Raw genomic sequence first — 19,157 nt, forward strand, 5'->3', positions numbered from 1 at the left:
AGTGAGAGGGATCTTCCTGACGCTGTGTGATATGCTGGAGAACGTCACCGGGGGACAGATAGTGAGGTAACAATTCAGGAAAATAAAGGCAATGCCTCCCCAATGACATAAAAAAGCGGTGAGATCTGCTGGAAAATCTATAGGACACACAGGAGTCTACTTTCCATACCGTGATTTAAATGATGTTTCCACTCTGTCCTTTTCCCCTGCACCTACTCCTTTTTCTTTATCTTCTTTCCCTCTTGCCCCTTCCTTTTCTCTCTCTCTCTCTTTCTCTCCCTCTCTCTCTCTCCCTCTCTCCCTCTCTCTCTCTCTCTCTCTCTCTCACTCTCTCGCTCTCTCTCACTCTCTCACTCTCTCGCTCTCTCTCACTCTCTCGCTCTCTCTCACTCTCTCTCTCCCTCTCCCTCTCCCTCTCTCTCTCCCTCTCCCTCTCCCTCTCCCTCTCCCTCTCCCCCCCCCCCCCACACACACGCCTACCTCCTTTTCTTCCCTCCTCTCCTCCCCCCTCCTCCCCTCCTCAGCTCCTCTCTGCTGCTGAGAAAGCACCTGGTCCATGTGGGTTACTGGAAGGAGAATAACAACCTGCTGGTGATCGGCCTGCCTGCTGAGAGGTATCACAGGAGAACATGCTGCATGCCTTCACATTCAATACATCTGTCTAACTCAATCCCACAGGATAACATGCATGCCTTCACATTCAATACATCTGTCTAACTCAATCCCATATCAGTTAATAAAGTTCTGATATTTCGGGACCATGTCAATGGGCTGACGAGAAATATATGAAAACAAATATTTATTTTATAGTAAATATATATATATATATATATATATATATATATTAGATAGATAGATAGATAAATAAATACTAAGATAGATAGATAGATAGATAGATATCCTGGTATGTCTTGTATATCTGCTTCCTTGAGAGAGAGAGAGAGAGAGAGAGAGAGAGAGAGAGAGAGAGAGAGAGAGAGAGAGAGAGAGAGAGTCTAACTCAATCCCATATGGTAGCTTTGCTTAATGTTACTGTATATCCAGAGCATTTGATGAATAGTAAGGTCTTTAGGTTTCCGTTTTTATGTCAAGGAGAGCTTGAAGCTTTTTCCTGATCACCTAGATCAACTTGACTGAACTTGACTTTAGTTTTTTTGTTACTGTCTACTGTCGGTATGATGTGACTGTTTTGTTCACTGATTCTCCCCAGGGTTCCGCTGCTGTATCTCCAGGCGGTTGTGGGGGGTGTAGTGCGTACTCTCAATGTGATGTACGGCTCTTTGGACAGGTTTGTAGTCCTTTTCCATGTTTCCATTTCCTGTTTCAGATGAAGGACCCTGTCGGTCCCTGTCTCTCTGGCTTCCCTTCAGAACCCCGACCCAATATCTTTGTTATAAATACCACAGCCACCTGATACATCAAGCCCAAATACACGACTGTCTACTTATTTGAACTAGACACCACCTCTCTTACCTTCCTTCCTTTAGTTCTTCCTTCCCTTCATCCGTCCTACCTTCTCACATTTCTCCCTCACCTCTCTCCCTCCAACCGCTCCCCCTCCCTCCCTCCCTCCCTCCTCCCATCCTCCCTCCCTCCCTCCCTCCATCCTCCCTCCCTCCCTCCCTCCATCCTCCCTCACTCCCTCCCTCCCTCCCTCCCTCCCTCCCTCCCTCCTTCCCTCCCTCCCTCCATCCTCCCTCCGTCCCTCCCTCTCCCCCTCCCTCCATCCCTCCCTCCCCCCCTCCCTCCCTCCCTCCCTCCCTCCATCCTCCCTCCCTCCCTCCTTCCCGCCATCCTCCCTCCCTCCCTCCCTCCCTCCATCCTCCCTCCCTCCCTCCCTCCCTCCCTACCTCCCTCCCTCCTTCCCTCCCTCCCTCCTTCCCTCCCTCCCTCCCTCCCTCCATCCTCCCTCCCCCCCTGCCTTCTCCCCCTCCCTCCCTCCCTGCATCCTCCCTCCATCCTTCCCTCCCTCCTTCCCTCCCTCCCTCCCTCCTCCCTCCCTCCTCCCTCCCTCCCTCCCTCCCTCCATCCCTCCCTCCCTCCATCCCTCCCTCCCTCCCTCCTCTACCACAGTGCGTTCTGTGAGGCGGACCACGGGCCCAGGCTGGACCACTTCTTCTGCCTGTTCTTCCAGCAGCTGATCCAGCCCTCCAGGTTGAGTGACAGCCCCGGGGCCACGCCCCCTGACATCTCGGGGACGTTGTTCCTGGACAGTCTGCCGGCCGTGCGATGGCTCACCCTCCCGTCTGAAGTGAAGGTGTGTATGGATGGAACACTGCTTTTAGAACACTGCTTTTTAGAACACTGCTTTCAGAACACTGCTTTTAGAACACTGCTTTTAGAACACTGCTTTCAGACACGTTCTAGAGACACGTTTCTTCTTCATGACCTGAAGATAGATAGATAGATAGACTTTATTTGTCATTGTTACAGTACAGGTACCAAACAACGAAATTTAGGAGGGGAGGCTCCCCTGGTGTTTAGGAAAGGAAAAAGAAACACATTTTGGAAAAAGCATAGATGCATAAAATCACAAGAAGGTAAGGAGCTGGTTTACATCAATAGAGGCTATGTACACAATCCACTGTACTATACTGCACAGATAGTCAACTAGGGTTGTCATATTTCACAAGAAAGTATTTTTTCACATTTTTTTAAAGTGTCACAGTTTGCAGGCTTGAAAATGTACATGTTTGTGCCTCAGCACTAGCTGCCATACAATCCGTCCGGACTTGTCCTGGGCCCAGAACTTAGGCCTTTTCTGTGTTCAGGGCCTTGACGGCCCTGTGGTAGAAGCTGTCCTTCAGTCTATTTGTCTTAGCGGCCGGGGTCCTGTACCTTCTGTTCGAGGGCAGCTTGACAAAGTGTTCGTGCCCAGGGTGGGTCGGGTCCTTGGAGATCTTGGAGGCCCTCCTGAGACAGCGTGTTTTGTACAGCTCCTCCAGAGAGGGGAGGGTGGCGCCGGTGATCCCCTGTGCTGTTCTCACGACTCTCTGTAGAGAGACTCTCTGAAGAAGGTCTACGACCGAAAGCTCGCAATGAACGACGACTTTTGCACAGATTTGAGTGTGCTTGCGGATGCTGCTTTGCTTTGCACTCTATTTGATACTCTTCAGCTCCAGCACCTCAGCTAAGTCTGATCACGGATGAGCGGTGGTATTTTCACTATTTTGCTAGACATGTTTTAGAGAACAGCAGAGGCTGTTAGGTGAGTCTATTTAGAAATGTGTTTTTTCTAATAATTAGCTTGAGTTTTGCTTGAAGTTTTGATGGGTTTACTTTGACTGGATGTGCTTATCTTTGCTACCCTCTACTGTCTGGTTTTATGAATGACACACCAGGTCATGTATGTATGGGCGACAGGCCCTCTGAACCCTCTAATCACAGACCTCTGGATATAGAGTTAACACTAACCCTAACCCTAGTTACCCTCCCCTGGTTTGTCTGTCAACAGATGGAGGTGGACACTGTCCTCTCAGACTTTGAATCATCGGATTTTGGAGAAATGGTAAGACAGTTATGAATAAAGTTTCGGGACCATGTCAATGGGCTGACGAGAAATATATGAAAACAAATATTTATTTTATAGTAAATATTTATATATATTTATATATTTATATATATATAGATATAGATATAGATATAGATAGATAGATAGATAGATAGATAGATAGATAGATAGATAGATAGATATAGATATCCTGGGATGTCTTGTATATCTGCTTCCTTGAGAGAGAGAGAGAGAGAGAGAGAGAGAGAGAGAGAGAGAGAGAGAGAGAGAGAGAGAGAGAGAGAGAGAGTTTAGGTGACAATAAGGGGGGAGGGGGGGGTGGAACAGCAGCCTGGAGATTCTCTTAATCATTCATGTCTGCCCTTCTAAAACTCTTTAATATGCATCCTCTAACCTTATACCAGTTTCACCCTCATGTCTCATCCTCCCCTCCCTCTCCCTCTCTCCCTCTCTCCCTCCCTCTCTCCTTCCCTCCCTCTCCCTCTCTCCTTCCCTCCCTCTCCCTCTCTCCCCCCTCCCTCTCCCTCTCTCCTGCCCTCCCTCTCCCTCTCTCCTGCCCTCCCTCTCCCTCTCTCCTCCCCTCCCCCTCCCTCTCTCCTGACCTCCCTCTCTCTCTCTCCTTCCCTCCCTCTCCCTCTCTCCTTCCCTCCCTCTCCCTCCCTCTCTCCTTCCCTCCCTCTCCCTCTCTCCTTATCTCCCTCTCCCTCTCTCCTTCCCTCTCCCTCCCTCTCTCCTGCAGTCGGAGGACTTCTACGGCCTGAGGCGTCTGTACATGACCCTGGGCTCCAGTCTGTTCTACAAGGTGAGTCACACCCTCGCACCTGTCTGCTGTGGGTCTTACCCATACACACCTGTCCCCAGGTGAAACTAGATGCCTCTCTGATAAGGTAAGGCACGCCATGCGAACAGAGACACGCTCGAATGTGATTATTTAGATGGGGATATCAAAGAGATACAATGGTGTACGCTCTTCCTAACGTATCATCAGCTTAAATGGCTTAAGATGAAAGATTATTATCTTAGATTAGTCTGTGCGTGTGTGTACTGTGTAGTGTTTATGTCCTTAATGCACTTTGTATTTATGTGGACATAAATAAAGCATTTCAAATGTGTGTGTGTGTGTGTGTGTGTGCAACTCCTCCAGGGCTACCTGATAGCCAACCACCTCCCTAAGGAGGATCTGCTGGACGTGTGTCTGTACTGCCAGCACTACTGTCTCCTCCCCCTGGCCGCGGAGCAGCGCGTGGGTCAGCTGGTCATCTGGAGGGAGGTGTTCCCTCGCCACCGTGCCCAGCCCAACGGACACCCCGCCAGGCCGGGCTACAGCCAGCCTCAGGGACGCTACTTCCTCCTCATAGTAGGACTGGTAAGACCTCTCTACCCCAATCAGCCAATCAGTGACTGTCGTTGGCAGTTGGTGACAGTTGGTCAACTGACAGTTGGTCAGCCAGTCATTTCCATCCATATGATATTGAACTCCATTTACAGTTAGGGTTCGGAAGAATAGACCACACCTGTCCATGAAACAGCTGTTGAGTCAATTGTCCAATTTCTTTTGGTCCCTTGAAAAAGAGGGAGCTACATATTAAAGAGCTGTAATTCCTAAACCCTTCCTTCAATTTGGATGTGAATACCCTCAAATTAAGATGGGAGTCTGCACTTTATGCCCATTGTCATTATATAACTGTAACTCATATATGAATGTATTATGTAACTTGATATGTTTTGGTAAACAGCTAAAATAACCAAAAAACATGTCAGAGTCCAAATATATATGGACCTAAGTAACTGTATATACTAGCTGTCAGAACATCTAGTCAAAATAACAGTAGTTGTTTTCTGTATGCAATGAATGCTGGAACCACCCTGTGTTCCAGCCCTACCACCACAATTGGCATATGGATTCTGTAGGCCTATGTATACTATATACTAAGATCCTCTGATGTATGGGTTTTATGGATTTCCCCAATATCCTCCCAGCTCTGCCACCCCCCCCCCCCCCCATCCTCTGCTCATCTCCCTCCCTGCTGCTGCTCTTATTGCTTTCTGAATAAGTCACATTCCTATCAGATTCTACCCCTCTTTGACCTTCCCCTTGGCCAAGGCAGCTCCAGCTGTGTATCACCCCCCCGCCTTCTCTTCCCCTCTAGTTCAAACACTCCCCCCCCACACACTCACAGTATCTGTCCACATGTCCTTCCACCCACAGGCTTGATCTCTGTTTTTCCCAGAAGGTACTTCTATCTATCTGTCAGCCGACTTATTCTGTGTTTGTCTCCCCAGGGCACAGTGTCCTCTCACAATCGCACTCTCTATTAAAACTACGTCCCTGTATCTTAACCCGCTTCCTCCTGTCTACCTAGAGGCACTTCATGCAGTGTGTGCTCCTATTAAAACTACGTCCCTGTGGCCTGGGGTGGTCCAGTGGTCTAGCACCGTGGTCTACAGTGCACACATATGCCCATGTCGGCATGGGTTCGAATCCGGCCCATGCCCTGCTGACATGCCCTCTCCTCCTTACTTTCCTGTCTACCTTCACTATCTCTATCCAATAAAAAGAAAAATATGGGACTGCCCCCACTCTGAAAAAAACTCACCTTTAAAAAAAACAAAAAACGTCCCTGTACCTTAACCCACTCCTTCTGTTCTGTCTCCTTCCTGTCTACCTTAGAGGCACTTCATGCAGTGTGTGCTTCTGGAGACGTCCCTGTACCTTAACCCGCTGTCTCTTCTGTCTCCCTGTCTATCTACCTTAGAGGCACTTCATGCAGTGTGTGCTTCTGGAGACGTCCCTGTACCTTAACCCGCTCCTTCTGTCTCCTTCCTGTCTACCTTAGAGGCACTTCATGCAGTGTGTGCTCCTGGAGACGTCCCTGTACCTTAACCCGCTGTCTCTTCTGTCTCCCTGTCTGTCTACCTAGAGGCACTTCATGCAGTGTGTGCTTCTGGAGACGTCCCTGTACCTTAACCCGCTGTCTCTTCTGTCTCCTCTCCTGTCTACCTTAGAGGCACTTCATGCAGTGTGTGCTTCTGGAGACGTCCCTGTACCTTAACCCGCTCCTTCCTGTCTCCCCTGTCTACCTTAGAGGCACTTCATGCAGTGTGTGCTCCTGGAGACGTCCCTGTACCTTAACCCGCTGTCTCTTCTGTCTCCTTCCTGTCTACCTTAGAGGCACTTCATGCAGTGTGTGCTCCTGGAGACGTCCCTGTACCTTAACCCTGTCTACCTTCTGTCTCCTTCCTGTCTACCTTAGAGGCACTTCATGCAGTGTGTGCTCCTGGAGATGTCCCTGTACCTTAACCCGCTCCTTCTGTCTCCTTCCTGTCTACCTTAGAGGCACTTCATGCAGTGTGTGCTTCTGGAGACGTCCCTGTACCTTAACCCCGCTCCTTCCTGTCTCCTTCCTGTCTACCTTAGAGGCACTTCATGCAGTGTGTGCTCCTGGAGACGTCCCTGTACCTTAACCCTGTCTACCTTCCTGTCTCCTTCCTGTCTACCTTAGAGGCACTTCATGCAGTGTGTGCTTCTGGAGACGTCCCTGTACCTTAACCCGCTCCTTCTGTCTCCCTGTCTGTCTTACCTTAGAGGCACTTCATGCAGTGTGTGTTTCTGGAGACGTCCCTGTACCTTAACCCCGCTCCTTCTGTCTCCTTCCTGTCTACCCTAGAGGCACTTCATGCAGTGTGTGCTTCTGGAGACGTCCCTGTACCTTAACCCGCTGTCTCTTCTGTCTCCTTCCTGTCTACCTTAGAGGCACTTCATGCAGTGTGTGCTTCTGGAGACGTCCCTGTACCTTAACCCGCTGTCTCTTCTGTCTCCTTCCTGTCTACCTTAGAGGCACTTCATGCAGTGTGTGCTCCTGGAGGCGGGGGGCTGCGCCTCCCCAGCCCTGGGGGCCCCGGGGCCAGACTGTGTGTACGTGGACCAGGTCAAGGCCACCCTACTGCAGCTGGAGGGGCTGGACGTGGGCCTGGAGGAGCGGCTGGCCGCCCCCCCGACCCCCTGCCTCTCCTGCGCCGACTGGTTCCTGCCCTCCTCCGCCAGGGACCGTCTGGACACCCTGGCGGCCGCGGCGTCGCCCGTCCTCAGCAAGTTGGCGGGGGGGGGAGCCGCCAAACCCCCCCCCTCGGCCGGGGCCAGGGGCCGTAGCGTGTTCGGGGAGCGCGCGCGCCGGCCTAGCCCTCAGAGGAGCCTGTCGGACAGCGGGAGCGAGGGGGGACAGCTGGACGGAGGGGCGGGGGCGTCTCTCGCCGCCACGGGGCTCAGCCCACACTCCACCCCCGACTCGGCCCGCAAGCTGGGGGCGCGGAGGGACTCGCTGGGCTCCGGGGGGTCTGACGGGAGTGGTGGCAGCAGTGGGATCTTCAAGGTAGTTGTCCTCATCTCCCTCCTTCCTGCTGCTGCTGCCTTCATTCTATGTACTGTGTGTTATGTTGAGGTTGACCAGTACTCAAGTTGTAAGGAGCTGGTGGTCAGGAATGATGAGAGCTGTGGTGATCAGGAAGGGACTCAGTATTTATCAACAACAATATGTAAATACAGTTTCAAATCACACGTACTGTATGGATGCTTCAGGTGTGAAAGAGGGGCACTCACATATGATGTCACTCTGGCCTAATGTTGTTCCAGGTTAAAGGTCAGGGCAGATTCACAGGAAGTCATCCTAAAATGCCCATATAAGGACATCCACTTCCTGAGGCAAAAACATATGTCTCTGAGACAAAAGGATGTGTTAAAACACATGTCATAAAACAAGGATGTCATAAAACACCCCTTTGTCAGCAGGCATTCTTTCATAGCCAAAAAGCCTAACCCTAAGTAATACAGTCCATGCATGTGTGTGTTTAAGTAAAATATACTACTATCACTTTCACTATCATGTTTTATATCACTATTTGCACTTCTGGTTAGATGCTGAACTGCATTTCATTGTCTGGTACTCTACAATGACATTATACATTTGAATCTATCCTAATCTGATCTACTGTCTGCCCAGATTCCTAGGATGAAGCACCCCAACCCGTTCTACCTGGGAACCCTGAAGAAGAGCCTCACCGAGAGAGAAACTGAGGAGATGTACAACTCCATGAAGTAACTACCGTACCTACCTAGTCCTAGACACTATAAGCAGTAACTACCTAGACACTATACGCAGGCTACCTGTCCTTGTTGTGATAATTAGGGCATCATAGTTATAGTCCATCACTAGGGCTTTTCCTGGTCAGGTCATGTGGTTTAGCCTTACAAATCGAGAGAGGACGCTGGCGTTGCTTGTTCGCCGCTTCTCCGCCCGAAATCTAGGGGTCATTGCAGTATCCAGAGTAGACGCCGGTCCTAGAAAGACACTTCGATTTTGATTTAGTAATCAAAAAATTAATAAGAACCCCTATATACTTTCTTTTATTTAGTTTTTGTTTCTTTTTATTATTACTACTCGATCTTTTCAGCTTGTAAAGAGTGTCTAGGAAAAGTGCTATATAAGTCTAATGTATTATTATTATTATTATTATTATTATTATTATTATTATGAAATCAGCCTTTAACCCTGTGTTGTGTGTCTAGGCTGACGTCGGGGGCTGAGAACACGCTGTTCCACTACGTGCTGATGGAGACGGTCCAGGGCATCTTCATCGCTCCCACGCACAGGGAGGTGGCTCAGCTCAGCGGCTCCATCCACCCACAGCTCATACGTAACTTCCACCACTGCTGCCTGTCCATACGGGCTGCCTTCCAGCAGAGCCTGCCGCCCAGGGTGAGCTCCAGACACCAGAAACGCACACACACACACACACACACACACACACACACACACACACACACACACACACAGACAGACAGACAGACACACACACACACACACACACACACGCACACACACACACACACACACACACACACACACACACACACACACGTACATACACAGGAATATACACATACTTATGCAAGGTTTGCGTCTGTGTTGTAATCAAGTAACAAAGGCAGTGTGTGTTTATACTGTATACTTCCCTTTTCATGGGGGTGATTAGGTGTCATTGGAGATTGTCTGTGCCTGTGTGTGTGTATGTGTGTGTGTGTATGTGTGTGTGTGTGTGTGTGTCTGTGTCTGTGTCTGTGTGTGTGTGTGTGTGTGTGTGTGTGTGTGTGTGTGTCAGTGTGGGAGACTGTCTGTTTTTTACTGGATATGTCAACCCACTGGTATCATCTGGTGTGAATAACATCCTGTGTGTAGCATAACTGGTTGTTGGCTCAGCACTACTGTAACTGACTGTTTCCATAATGTCAAAATGCACTGTTAGTATTTATGTCCTTTAGATATTGTATGTGGACATAAATAAAGCATTTAAAATGTGATTCCCTCTGCCCAGGGGAGACGTGGTGGGGACAGGTCCCAGGGGACCCACGGGCTGGGCCCCGTGAAGGAGCACGGGGTTCTGTTCCAGTGCAAACCTGAGAACTGGACCGACCAGAGGAAGCCCGCCCCCACCATGACCTACTGGGTCATCGGGTATGTGAGAGTCCAGAGTACTACTCTACCAGGCACTCTGACTCTACACAGTGCCTGGTCAACCTGTGTACCTCCGCCCTCTCCCTCCCTCTCTCCCTCTCCTCCTCTTCCTCTCTCCCTCTCCTCCTCTTCCTCTCTCCCTCTCCTCTCTCTCTCTTCACTCTCTCACTCTCCTCCTCTTCCTCTCTCCCTCTCCTCCTCTTCCTCTCTCCCTCTCCTCCTCTTCCTGTCTCTCTCTCTCTCTCATCTCCAGCCTCAGACCTGCCACTCCTGTACTGTACAGTAGATCTTGAAAGCAGCAGGGTCAAAGGTCAAAGGTTGTGGCCCCCTACTCCCTAGGTGCACTACTCTGGACCAGAGTGTGTGGGCTCTGAAGTCGGCCTCTAATTTGGAGAATATGATATTGTTTGAAACATAAACACTGTGTCGGGCGGTCTACTCTGAATGATGGAAAATCCCAACGCTACTGTACATGATTGAGTCCACTAACTAATCATGATCATGTTTACCCCGCCTGTAATGAATGGTGGGTTTGTACAGTAGCCAAGGGGATATGGGAGCAGACTCCTACAGAAACAGAAATGACCGACGTCACTTAAGTCCTGTCCTGTCCATGTCTTTCTGAATTCGTATGTTTCTGTTCCAGACGGATGCTTCTCGAACCCGTCCCTCAGGAATTCTACGTGTGTTTCCACGACTCCGTGGCAGAAGTTCCCGTAGAGATGGCCTTCAGGTTGTCTTTCGGCCTGGCCTTGTGAGGGAGCCTCCCCCAGTCTCCAGCTCCCAGGGAAGCCATACATACTGAACCCTGATAACACTACTACCTACCAAGACTGCAGTGGAGCTGCAACAACCCTGGTCCTTTAAGGGTTTCATATTCAGTCTTGAGGCTTGCCTTTGCTCGCTGGCTGTCTGGGGAACTAGAACTGCCTCTCTTGTGCCTTGTTCCAGGCACAGAAAGCAGCCTGGTAGTGGGTCAAAACATTCCCAACCAATGTTGTTCACCACTGGCCTCAGATGTCAGATGTTCCCAGTGGAACCGCTGGGTTGATTGTATGCAAGTGTGTGTGTGTGCATGGACAGAAAGACACTTAAGGCAGTAATACCAGAAAATGCTGGATTTCTAAGAAGGGCAGATGACTTTGCAGGGAAAGCAGTTTGTTCTGACGTATGCCTGTTAGCTAAAGTGTGCCTAAGCTATTAAATGACTTCTTCTTGCCTGCTAGCCTCCTTACCAAGTTGGCCTTATGTGTTGTTTACTTCCTGTGTTTAAGATTGAAGAGGAGAAGAAGAATGTTGACTTGTTTGATATTTTATTTAAGATGTACATAATTATTTTATGGAAATGTCAATCAATTGTTAAATAAATGCACATTGTGGCTGTTAATAAAATCTAAGAATAAACAGTCTGTCTTGGGCTTCATTTTCAGTTCGCACAAATGTGCTGTACTATGTGTCTGATTGGTGGTGTTACACTGTCAGCCCGTTAGCATTCTCTAATAAGAAATTGTGACGTTAGAATTATAAGGTTCTATCTCAATTTTTGTCAAAATTAGTTTTTTTACATAATCTGATCCATTAGGTGTTTATTAATGCCTGTGTGGTGTTATTTTTAAAATGTTGACATTTTTGAGTTAGTAATTCATAAAATACAAAGGTTCCATCTCACAAAACATAATGGAATGTAAAAACTTTGACGCTCAATATCTCAGAACTACCCTAAACAGAGATAGAACCTTATAATTCTAAACGGAGATAGAACCTTATCATTCTAAACTCACGAAATGTACATAATCCACTCAGTCGTTTTACAAAGGAGCTACTTTACTTCAGTGCTATTATAACTGTTTTATTGTTACATTCCTATACATTGTATATCACACGGGCTCCACAAACAAGTTCTAGAAATGAAATAAATACACATTATCTGACTGACTCGTGCATTGATTTGGACAACACATCTTCTCTGCAATTATACATAATTAAATCATTCGAATGATCGACAGGGAAAGCAGGAGAAACACTACTCATTGAGTACAGCAGACAGAAGAAGCAAAAAAGAAATGTCTTTTATTATCAAACCAAAAAATAAAGATCCACATTGTCCAATGGATTTGAGCCCAGAGTCTATTCGTATTCAAGCTAAAAAAACGTTAAGCTTGGGGCGCTTAGGTGGCGTAGCGGTGACCATGTAACCGCAGGGTCCCCGGTTCGATTCCGTCCGGGGACATATCCTGCGTGTCATCCCTCCTCTCTCTCTCACCCATCCTTCCTGTCTAAACCTTCACTGTAACTGTCAATAAAAACGAAAAATATGAGTGGGACTGCCCCACTCAGCAAAAAAAAAAAAAAAAAAAAACGTTAAACTTAAGCTGCAGTCTCCACAAGAAGGACCATATTCTTCTTGTAGCACTCCAAGCTGCAGAGAGGCGTCCCGGTCTTGGAGCAGGAGTACCGCTTCAGCTTGGTGCATCCGTTCACTCCACACCCTACAGGTGCTGGAGGAGTAGGACGAGGGGGGGCAGGTGTCGGAGCGGCCAGCCCGATGGGGAAGGAGATGGCTGGTCCCATGGCCGAGTCACAGTAGCGGATCATGGGGCACTGGGCAAGCTTGGACTTGCGCTCCCTCATGCTCTTGATCTTGGCTTTGCTGGTCTTGGTGAGCCTCTCGATGGTCTGGTTCTTGTTGTCCTCGGCCTTCTTGGCGGCCTGCAGGCGTCTCTTGCGCGCGCGCTCCTCTCTCTTCTGCATCATCTCGGCGGTCATCTCCTTCTCCTTGTAGCCCATGGGGAGCTCCAGGAGAGGCTGGATCTGCTGCTTGTGCAGGAGGGCTTTCTGTGGGCGAAACAGACACACAGAACAAGTCAGGGTGGTTTAAGAGTGGGAGTCAGCCGGGCCCTCCCGAATCCACCGCTACATCTGGGACCCAGGAGATGGCGCCATTGGAGGAGACGACCTACCACGCCGGCAATGGACCACACTGAACCGTCTACGAACTGGTGTCGGTCGCTTTAAAACATCAATGAAGGCGTGGGGCCTGGCGGACAGTGCGGCATGCGGTGACCCTGAGCAGACCGCCGACCATATAATCACCGTCTGCCCCTTATATAGACCACCCTCGGAAGCCAGCCTCTTCCACTTAGAACCAGAGATGCGGGCATGGCTACACGACACCGAGTTGGACCTCTGACGTTACACGAAAGAAGAAGAGGGTGGTTTAAGACTACAACAGCCATGAGGGGTCATTTCACTCACCCCTGTGAGTAAAGAAAAATGTTATTTCTTTGCACTCGATCAAATTTCAGGACCCTCCTTTCATGACTTTTCCTAGATATGTGCGTTCTACCACCCAGTATCCTTACATTTTCGAAAATCCTATCAGGATAAGCTAGTATAAAGATATTTAGCAGTTTTTCTGTGTAGGAAGCAGCCTAATTTACAAGCGGCCAACTAGTGGTCTTTGTGTGTAAATAGCAGCGTAGCATTGTAAAAGAGGGGCCCCCGAGGCGGCTCTTTTAGTATGTAAAAAGGCACGGCTGTTGTAGTGTTAAGACAGCTTTGGTGCATGTAGATCGCTTTAGCCACCCCAGTTGTAGATGAACAGGTTTGTAATTGATCTCTCTATGTCACTTCACCTAATCAGGACACATCACAGAATGATGAAACTATCAAATTTCTATCTTCATAAATTAGGTCATAGTTCTAAGCGTAGATCAAATGACAGACTAGCCTAGACCGGACCTGCTCTATTCTTTACCTGTCTGGCTGTTAGCAGCGTCTCGTCTATCTCCTTCTTCAGCTCTCCGTTGTCGTCCAGCTCTCCCTTCTCCAGCGCGTCCAGCCACTTCTCCTCCTCGTCCACCGGGCCGCCCAGCAGGGAGTCTGAGTCCATGTCAGGGAGAGGAGACGGGTCCAAGTTACTGTCCTCATCTGGGGGGACAGGAGATAAGGGCTCAGTTAGGACATAAGCATGGCCCTGCCATTAGGTAGAGAGACAATTAAAGGCTACCAAAAACCGAATCATCTGACATGATGATGACATGTTGTTCCTATTCAATATGCAGGGTATATACAGGAATCTTGAGGTTAATTTCAATACCTTTCTAAGACTTTTTAAAGACCTTGTCAATATTTTTTCAGACCTCACCGCCACTTCGAGCTGTAACCGTTTACATAAGTGACACCTTTAACTTAACAGTTTTAGTTTGCAATAGACTAGACCACTATCATACAAGAGAATTTCCGGTTCATCTTTGTTTTTTAATAAAAACTAATAAATTCCCGAACTTTTACTAAAAGTTTTTATGACTCTAAGTCTAATTCCGAAAAATACCTACAAAATTCAAGACCTCATAAGATCGTGATAAGACTTTTTAATACTTATTAAGGGTCTTGATTTTCCCAAAATGTATTTATCAACTTTTAATACTTTTCAAGACACCGCGGATACCCTGCACACACACACACACACACACACACACACACACACACACACACACACCCTGATATTGTTCCTATTCAATATGGCACGAGGAGAACAGACCTTGGCACTCACCCAGCCAGGCCCTGTACTGCTCCAGCGGCACTCCCTCGTCTTTTGGCTCGTCTTCATCATCATCGTCGTCGTCTTCATCATCATCATCATCATCATCATAATCAACAATCATCAATGGAGATGGAATACGGGCGACCCCAGGAATCACAGAGAACGTCGGCACACTGGTGAAAGAAAAAAGAAAAGACAATTACAGATCAAAACTAGGGCCGTCAATGTTAACGCTGGCGATTCATTTGGAAACCTGCGTTCATTTTCTTTAAAGAAAATGAATCATATTACAATGAGTTCATATTACCATAAGCCATAAGTTCTACTGACATGCGTGGCACACGCCTGTAGAGGGGGTTTCAAGACAGACTGAGTTGTATACAGGATTGTAATGATGAGGGGTAGTGGTGGTCTAGTGGATAGTAGTGGTGGTCTAGTGGATAGTGAGTTGGACTTGTGATCGGAAGGTTGTGAGTTCAAATCCCGCCTGAAACCACACCACTACTAGTGTGCCCTTGGGTAAGGCACTTAGCCCACAGTTACTCCAGGGGGAATGTCCCTGTAATTCGTAATTGTATAAAAAGCGTCTGCTAAATGTCAAAATTAAATTAAATTAATTAATGAGACAGTCGTTGGTTATATTTATGACCCCTTGTCATGTTTACATTATGTTTAGACGCTAATCACCACCACTTTACAAGTGTTCTGTCCTTCGTGTCACATATGAATGAACAACATCCTGTCAGTGATCAAATCGACTCCCTTTTTATCCATAGTATAATATAGTATAATATGGTTGAATGAAGGCTTAATTATATTTATTTGGACCAGGAATATCTTATACTTTCCCTTATTACATTTTTCCCCATCCAGGCCCTGAACACAGCAAAGACCTAGGTTCTGGGCCCTGGACAGTCTGGACGGATTGATGGCAGCTGCTGGACTGAAAAAATCAGGTGTAGTGCTGAGGCACAAATGTGTACATTTCTAGCCTGCAAACTGCGACACTTCAAATGAATGTGCAATAACACGATGTGCAATATGACAACCCTAGTCGTCTATCTGTACAGTATAGTATAGTGGATAGTGTACATAGCCTTTATTTATGTAAACCAGCTCCTTCCCTTCTTGTGTTTTTTTTAGTTTTTTTTTCTTTCCTAGCACCGGGGGAGCCACCCCTCCTAAATGTCGTTGTTTGGTACCTGTACTATAGCAATGACAATAAAGACCATTCATTCATTCATTCATTCATTATTACAGAGACTGGGACAGCGACACTAGCTTCAATATGAATGAGAGGCTGTTTTAAAGCGCTTTGGAATAAGGCGCTATATAAGTAATTTCAAGTCAAGTCAAGTCAATAACAACAGAGGCGCGGAGCTAACGGTAACAGAGCTAACAGTAACAGAGCTAACGGTAACAGAGCTAACGGTAGTAGGAGTTGGAGCTAACGGTAGTAGGAGTTGGTGAATAATTGATGACTGGAGTGGAGAGCAAGCTAGAAACCAGACAACAGTGTTCTGAGACACAACCAGCTGTCAACAGACCTGCCGGTGACGAGGTCCGCTGTTACATCTGTTGCTCATGGACAGACAGTGCTATAACAGCTGTTTAAACGAGCAGTTCAGCCTGCTACTGTCTGTCTGTGTACAATAATGTTTATTGAAAGTAACTATGAGCACTTGGAAATGTTCCGTTAACAAAGGAGAGACATGTTACACGGTGTAAACAGAGTGTTGGCGTTTTATTTTCCACACCAACCGCGTGATAAATCACAGAATATTTTTGTGATTAACTTGATCAAACATTATAATCGATTGACAGTACGAATAAAAAACAACAACATTCAATTGGAAGTCTAGATCTTAGAGAGGCCATGAGGGATCTACTAGCACCTCAGTCCAGCCTGTGTCACTGTTACGGTACATGTGGGAACACAATACATGTGGGAACACGGTACATGTGGGAATACGGTACATGTGGGAACACGGTACATGTGGGAATACGGTACATGTGGGAAAACTAGGGTTAGGGTTAGGTGCTAGGGTGCTACGGTTAGGGTTAGGGGTAGGGTTAGGATTAGGGTTAGGGTTAGACATGCCAGCATGTACCAAGTCGACGTAGCACCTAACCCTAACCCTAGTTTTCCCACATGTACCGTATTCCCACATGTACCGTAACATCACCATCAGCTTCGACGCTCACCTTTTAGTCCCGAGTGTCTGGCCTCCCAGCTTGATCTTGAGCCTGAGCTGGGGGGGTTTGACGACGATCCCAGAGTCTGACTCCAGGGAGGAGAAGCTGTGGCCCCCGTCATCGCGGTGGTGCTTCTTCTTGTGCTTTTTGTGTTTTTTGTGTTTCCTCCTGTGGACACCATGCAACCCCACCATGCCATCTCCATCACCTGCAGACACAGACAAGAAGAAGGAGATATGAACAGATTCATATTATTCAGTGTGCATTGTGCAGAGTTAGGCTATTGGAGCAATGAGATGGTCACAGTTTACAATTAATGAATGAATGGTCTTTATTGTCATTGATATAGTACAGGTACCAAACAACGAAATTTGGGAGGGGGGGCTCCCCTGGTGCTAGGAAAGAAAAAACTAAAAACAAGAAGGGAAAAGAGCTGGTTTACATAAATAAAGGCTATGTACACTATCCACTATACTATACTATACAAATAAAACACTGTGCTGTACTCTATGCTATGCTATACCTATTCTAACATTTCCTATCTCTGAACCGTATGTACCCGAGGGTTGTCATATTGCACATAGTGTTATTGCACATTCATTTAAAGTGTTGCAGTTTGCAGGTTTGAAATGTTCACAGTTGTGTTTCAGTGTTGCACTTGATTTCAATCTAGTAGCTGCCATCAAATTGTCTAGAAGATTGTCCAGGGCCTAGAACCTAGGTCTTCCTTTGGTGCCACTGAAGTAATACTTCAGTGGCACCAAAACATGCATTTAAATAGCTATGATCATATCTTTAACTAAGTATTACTTCTGAATAGGTTGTGAAGAACAGTCCATGCATGGCAGGATGTCAAACAAAAAACAATGCTTAAAACAATATTAACAGAGTGTCTGAGTAGGAGCAGGGTTACAACTCACCTAAAAGAAACCTGGGGTGAATCATGTCTTTCCTTTTCCCCATTGGACACGACTGTAATAAGTTAAACCACAGAGTCAGGTGCTCCTGCAATCCTGCATCCTAACAAAAGGTGAACAACCTTTTATTTATGGGTCCTGCTCCAAGTTAAATATCATCTAGCTTGCAGAACTTTGCAGACCAAAGGTGTTTATTTATTTTTTGCTTCGAAAATACCTCCTCACTGGTCACCCAAGGAACAAGATCCGATAGTCTGGTAAATTATGTTTTTGCTAAGCTTATGCATTTGTGCATATCCATGTCAAGATAAACATTTGCACTCTGCCTTTCCTTTCCTAGACAAACGGATTGATACCATTCAGCTTAACACGAGTCACGTGTAGTTACGCAGAAAGTCACTGTGCTGACATTAAAAATGCAACGGATAGAGTAAGCTATTGTTGTACGTTATTGTGCACACGTTAGAGTAATGCAATTATGCAATTGATCAAGCTTGTCAATCATTATTGTTTAAAATGGAATAATAATATATATATTTTTAAAGCCTTATATCATCATCATAACAGCAGTGAGGTTCGTTTCTTTTCGGATGTCCGTTCAGATGTGTTGATATCGTGAGTCCAATGCTACACTGCCACCTACGTCTGTGGCTGTTAAAGTACAGGTGCACAACTAAAAAAAAATGGAATATCGTGCAAAAGTTCATTTATTTCAGTAATTCAACTTAAAGGGTTAAACTTAGATATTATATAGACTCATTACATGCAAAGCGAGATATTTAAAGCCTTTATTTGTTATACATTTGATGATTATGGCTTACAGCTTATGAAAACCCCAAATTAAATATCTCAGAAATGTTTAATATTACATGAAATCAATAAGAAAAGGATTTTTAAAATACAGAAAGTCAGCCCTCTGAAAAGTATAATCATGCATATGTACAATGCAATGAGTCTATATAATATTTAAGTTTAACCCTTTTACCGTACGTTGAATTAATGAAATGAATGAACTTTTGCACGATATTCTAATTTTTTGAGTTGCACCTGTACATTTTACACTAAACATAACAGTGTTGGGTTCGAGACAGGCTACTACTCTTTGAGTTGGGTTTGACCATTAACTCTTTAGGTCTTTTAGTCTGAGATCTTTTGTAGAATTATTAATTTGGGCGTGTGGGGTCGAGGATGACTCTGGTAGTTTGAATCAACAAAATGTGATAGTCAGTTAGTTAGTAGCCTGTCTGAAAATGTTGACTTTTGATGCCGCCTGGGTAATGTAGTTGGAACTACATTACCCAGGGTTAGGGAACTACATTACCCAGGCATCAACAGTTGACAACACATGAGCTCAAGATACGCAAGGTCAGTGTTTAACTCAACGTGGCCAGTAGATTTTTAGACCGGTTATTGATTTTATGAAGTTCATTCCGTTCATATATTTAGTCTAAATCTAAATCTGTTCATATGTTCCTACT

General features: G+C 46.6%; 2 protein-coding genes across 2 annotated transcripts in view; one reads left to right on the plus strand and one right to left on the minus strand.

Moving 5' to 3' along the window:
- intu (inturned planar cell polarity protein) overlaps positions 1-10,798 on the plus strand; it is a gene marked incomplete at its 5' end in the record, with an annotated part of 22,325 nt that extends 11,527 nt beyond the window's left edge. Inside the window, 12 exons of the mRNA XM_080547686.1 lie at positions 1-66; positions 525-614; positions 1,211-1,288; positions 2,074-2,257; positions 3,455-3,508; positions 4,251-4,313; positions 4,656-4,877; positions 7,348-7,881; positions 8,509-8,603; positions 9,075-9,264; positions 9,881-10,020; positions 10,667-10,798. The exon at positions 1-66 is cut by the window's left edge and continues 53 nt beyond it. Coding sequence (XP_080403812.1) covers positions 1-66; positions 525-614; positions 1,211-1,288; positions 2,074-2,257; positions 3,455-3,508; positions 4,251-4,313; positions 4,656-4,877; positions 7,348-7,881; positions 8,509-8,603; positions 9,075-9,264; positions 9,881-10,020; positions 10,667-10,778 — 1,828 coding nt within the window. The 3' untranslated portion in view covers positions 10,779-10,798. The remainder of the gene's footprint in view (positions 67-524; positions 615-1,210; positions 1,289-2,073; positions 2,258-3,454; positions 3,509-4,250; positions 4,314-4,655; positions 4,878-7,347; positions 7,882-8,508; positions 8,604-9,074; positions 9,265-9,880; positions 10,021-10,666) is intronic.
- Positions 10,799-11,434: 636 nt separating this feature from the next.
- ino80b (INO80 complex subunit B) lies at positions 11,435-18,004 on the minus strand. The gene is made up of 5 exons (XM_080547218.1): positions 17,683-18,004; positions 16,772-16,970; positions 14,576-14,739; positions 13,778-13,950; positions 11,435-12,855 (listed from the first exon to the last, which is right to left on the minus strand). Exons 1-5 carry the CDS (start codon positions 17,723-17,725, stop codon positions 12,388-12,390), a joined length of 1,047 nt encoding a protein of 348 aa, XP_080403344.1. The 5' UTR covers positions 17,726-18,004; the 3' UTR covers positions 11,435-12,387.
- Between the last annotated feature and the right edge of the window lie 1,153 nt (positions 18,005-19,157).

The sequence above is a fragment of the Nansenia antarctica genome (genome assembly GCF_963989245.1).
Source record: "Nansenia antarctica genome assembly, chromosome: 17".
In the NCBI taxonomy this organism is placed as follows: Eukaryota; Metazoa; Chordata; class Actinopteri; order Argentiniformes; family Microstomatidae; genus Nansenia; species Nansenia antarctica.